The sequence below is a fragment of the Symphodus melops genome, assembly GCF_947650265.1.
Source record: "Symphodus melops genome assembly, chromosome: 5".
NCBI lineage: Eukaryota > Metazoa > Chordata > Actinopteri > Labriformes > Labridae > Symphodus > Symphodus melops.
The window spans coordinates 359,805-363,679 of record NC_136695.1 but is presented as its reverse complement, the minus strand read 5'-3'; the positions used below and the strand labels follow the sequence as shown (position 1 = coordinate 363,679).

The 3,875-nt window shown below is 46.7% G+C and overlaps 1 protein-coding gene across 1 annotated transcript in view; it reads left to right on the top strand.

The window, feature by feature from the left end:
* The window catches only part of pnp4b (purine nucleoside phosphorylase 4b), a gene marked incomplete at its 5' end in the record, with an annotated part of 6,034 nt that overhangs the window by 393 nt on the left and 1,766 nt on the right, over positions 1–3,875 (top strand). Inside the window, 2 exons of the mRNA XM_079342740.1 lie at positions 184–356; positions 432–535. Coding sequence (XP_079198866.1) covers positions 184–356; positions 432–535 — 277 coding nt within the window. The remainder of the gene's footprint in view (positions 1–183; positions 357–431; positions 536–3,875) is intronic.

Genomic DNA, 3,875 nt, shown 5'->3' with positions numbered 1-3,875 from the left:
TCCAACTTTACAGCTGCAGTTCCTCCAGTGTCCACTAGAGTCTGTCTCCTGCAGTGAGTCAGTCTCCATAGAGCTCTATGTGACCCAAATTAAAGATACTTTAAATCAAAAGCTCTTCAAAGCCCCCCCCCCCCCCCACATACACATTATAAAACAACACCTGTACTTCCTTTACAAACACAGCAGCTGCTCCTTCGAGGACTACAAGCTGACCACTGAGTGGCTGCTTAACCACACAAATCACCGGCCAAAGGTGGCAGTGATCTGCGGTTCAGGACTCGGTCTGCTGGCTGATGGGGCCGCCAACAAGCAAACCTTTAGGTACCAGGATATCCCCAACTTCCCTGTCAGCACAGGTGAGTCAGCCCCCCCCCTGCTGGTGGAAAGGTTGGAGGCCTGACGCTGTTGATTGTTTCTTTATTCTCTGACAGTGGCCGGTCATGAAGGATGTCTGGTGTTTGGAACCATCCAGGGCACCTCGTGTGTGTTCATGCAGGGTCACTTTCACCTGTACGAAGGTTACTCCCTCTGCCAGGTGAGTCCCTCTGGCCTCTTCTATTATACCCAGCATGCACTGAGAGCACAGTCTATCAATCAATCAAACTATCAATTAACAATCTATAAATGTAAAACACGAACTCATAACGAATTCTATCTGCAGGAACTTTTCAAACAGAAGTCAAAACCTCTTTTTGTAGAACAGACAGAAACCTGGACCAGAACCAGACTCATGTAGAACAGACAGAAACCTGGATCAGAACCAGACTCATGTAGAACAGACAGAAACCTGGATCAGAACCAGACTCATGTAGAACAGACAGAAACCTGGATCAGAACCAGACTCATGTAGAACAGACAGAAACCTGGATCAGAACCAGACTCATGTAGACCAAGCAGAAACCTGGATCAGAACCAGACTCATGTAGAACAGACAGAAACCTGGATCAGAACCAGACTCATGTAGAACAGACAGAAACCTGGATCAGAACCAGACTCGTGTAGAACAGGCAGAAACCTGGACCAGAACCAGACTCATGTAGAACAGACAGAAACCTGGACCAGAACCAGACTCGTGTAGAACAGGCAGAAACCTGGACCAGAACCAGACTCATGTAGAACAGGCAGAAACCTGGATCAGAACCAGACTCGTGTAGAACAGGCAGAAACCTGGATCAGAACCAGACTCGTGTAGAACAGGCAGAAACCTGGAACAGAACCAGACTCGTGTAGAACAGGCAGAAACCTGGATCAGAACCAGACTCGTGTAGAACAGGCAGAAACCTGAAACAGAACCAGACTCATGTAGAACAGGCAGAAACCTGGATCAGAACCAGACTTGTGTAGAACAGACAGAAACCTGGATCAGAACCAGACTCATGTAGAACAGACAGAAACCTGGATCAGAACCAGACTCGTGTAGAACAGGCAGAAACCTGGATCAGAACCAGACCCATGTAGAACAGGCAGAAACCTGGATCAGAACCAGACTCATGTAGAACAGGCAGAAACCTGGATCAGAACCAGACTCATGTAGAACAGGCAGAAACCTGGACCAGAACCAGACTCATGTAGAACAGACAGAAACCTGGATCAGAACCAGACTCATGTAGAACAGACAGAAACCTGGATCAGAACCAGACTCATGATGAACAGGCAGAAACCTGGATCAGAACCAGACTCATGATGAACAGACAGAAACCTGGATCAGATTGAAGATGTCCCGTGCTCGTACAGATGTGCAGATGTAAGGACGTTTCTGCGGGTCAAACAATAACAATAAACACTCAATAGAATATAAACTAAAAAATAAAAGGAGGCTTAAAGTGTGTAAAGTGTAAAAGTGACCAGGGTCCAGGGTCCAGGGTCCAGGGTCCAGGGTCCAGGGTCCAGGGTCCAGGGTCCAGTGAAAAAAGTGATGTTCAAGATTTACAAAAAGATTATTGAATGTACAAAGAAATATATAAAAATGTAAATAAAAATGTAAACAGTGTTCAGGGGAGTCAAAGTGCAGAGTTCTGTTTGGAACAGTCCGGACCGCCTGAGGAAAGAAGCTCTTCCTGAGTCTGTGTCAGAGGCCAGGAACATGAACAGTCTGTTACCCGGGTGCTGAGGGTCACTCATGATCCTCTTTGCTGTGCTCCTCCTTGTGAAGATGTCCTGGAGGGTGGGGAGTGTTGACTTTAGCGCCCCCTGCAGGGCTCTTCGTGCAGTGCAGCTCCCGTATCACTGGGTGATGTTTCCAGTCGGCACACTCTCCACCGCTCCAGAATAAAAAGTCTTCAGGACCTTCACAGAGACTTTGAATGTCCTCAGCTGTCGGAGGTGATAGAGGCGCTGCCTCGCCCTCTTCACCTGTCTATGTGGGTTGCTCATGTTAAATCCTCCGAGATGTGCACCCCCAGGTACTTGAAGCTGCACACCCTGTCCACCAGCGTCCCATCAGTTCTCAGAGGGGTGTAATCCCTCTGCTGTCCTCTCCTGAGGTCCACAATCAGCTCCTTGGTTTTGCTGACGTTCAGGAGCAGGTTGTTGTCCTGACACCACTGTGACAGGTTTCCACCCTCCCCTGTATACGCCTGCTCATCATTGTTGCTGATGCGTCCACCGACCACCGTGTCATCTGCAGATTTCACCATGATGTTGGATCTGCGTGTGGCCTCAGGGTGAAGAGCAGGGGGCTGAGAACACAGCCCTGTGCTGCTCTGGTGTTGAGGGTGCAGGGGCTGGAGGTGTGTCTGCCCACTCTCACCACCTGGGTCTGTTCGTCAGGAAGTCCAGGATCCAAGCACACAGGGAGGTGTTAAGTCCGAGGTCGATGAGCTTGGAATGGAGCTTGGTGGGGACTATGGTGTTGAAGGCTGAACTAAAATGGATGAAGAGCAGCCTCACATAGTCCCCCTTCCTTCTGTCCAGATGGGTGAGGGTGGTGTGCAGTACCTGGGAGACAGCATCATCTGTGGATCTGTTCTGTCTCTATGTAAACTGAAGTGGATCCAGAGACTCAGGGAGGGAGGAGCAGATTTACATCTTGATGAGTCTTGATGAGGTGAGTGCTACTGGGCGATAGTCATTAAGGCAAGCTGGAGAGCCATTCTTCAGTACTGGGACAATAATGGTTCTATTCCAGGCATGTGGGGACCACAGACGGACTCAGGGAGAGGTTGAAGATGGTGGTAAACACTGGAGCTAACTTCAGCACTCTTATGGAGTGTTCCCTCATAATACTACCTATACTATACCTATATGTACCTTTGTATATACCTGTGTACCTGTATATACCTGTATGTACCTTTGTATATACCTGTGTACCTGTATATACCTGTGTATGTACCGCTCTATACCTGTGTATACACCTGTGTGTACCCATGTGTACCTGTATAAACCTGTGTGTACCTGTGTATACACCTGTGTGTACCTGTGTATATACCTGTGTATATACCTGTATATATATGTACCTGTGTATACCTGTGTATACCTGTGTATATACCTGTGTATATACCTGTATATATATGTACCTGTGTATACCTGTATATACCTGTGTATATACCTGTATATATATGTACCTGTGTATACCTGTGTGTACCTGTGTATATACTGTATGTACCTGTGTATATATGTACCTGTGTATATACCTGTGTATACCTGTATATATATGTACCTGTGTATACCTGTGTATACCTGTGTATATACTGTATGTACCTGTGTATATATGTACCTGTGTATATACCTGTGTATACCTGTGCATATATGTACCTGTGTATATACATGTGTATGTATATATGTACCTGTGTATACATGTGTATATATATGTACCTGTGTATATACATGTGTATATTTGTACCTGTGTGTACCTGTGCATATATGTACCTGTGTAT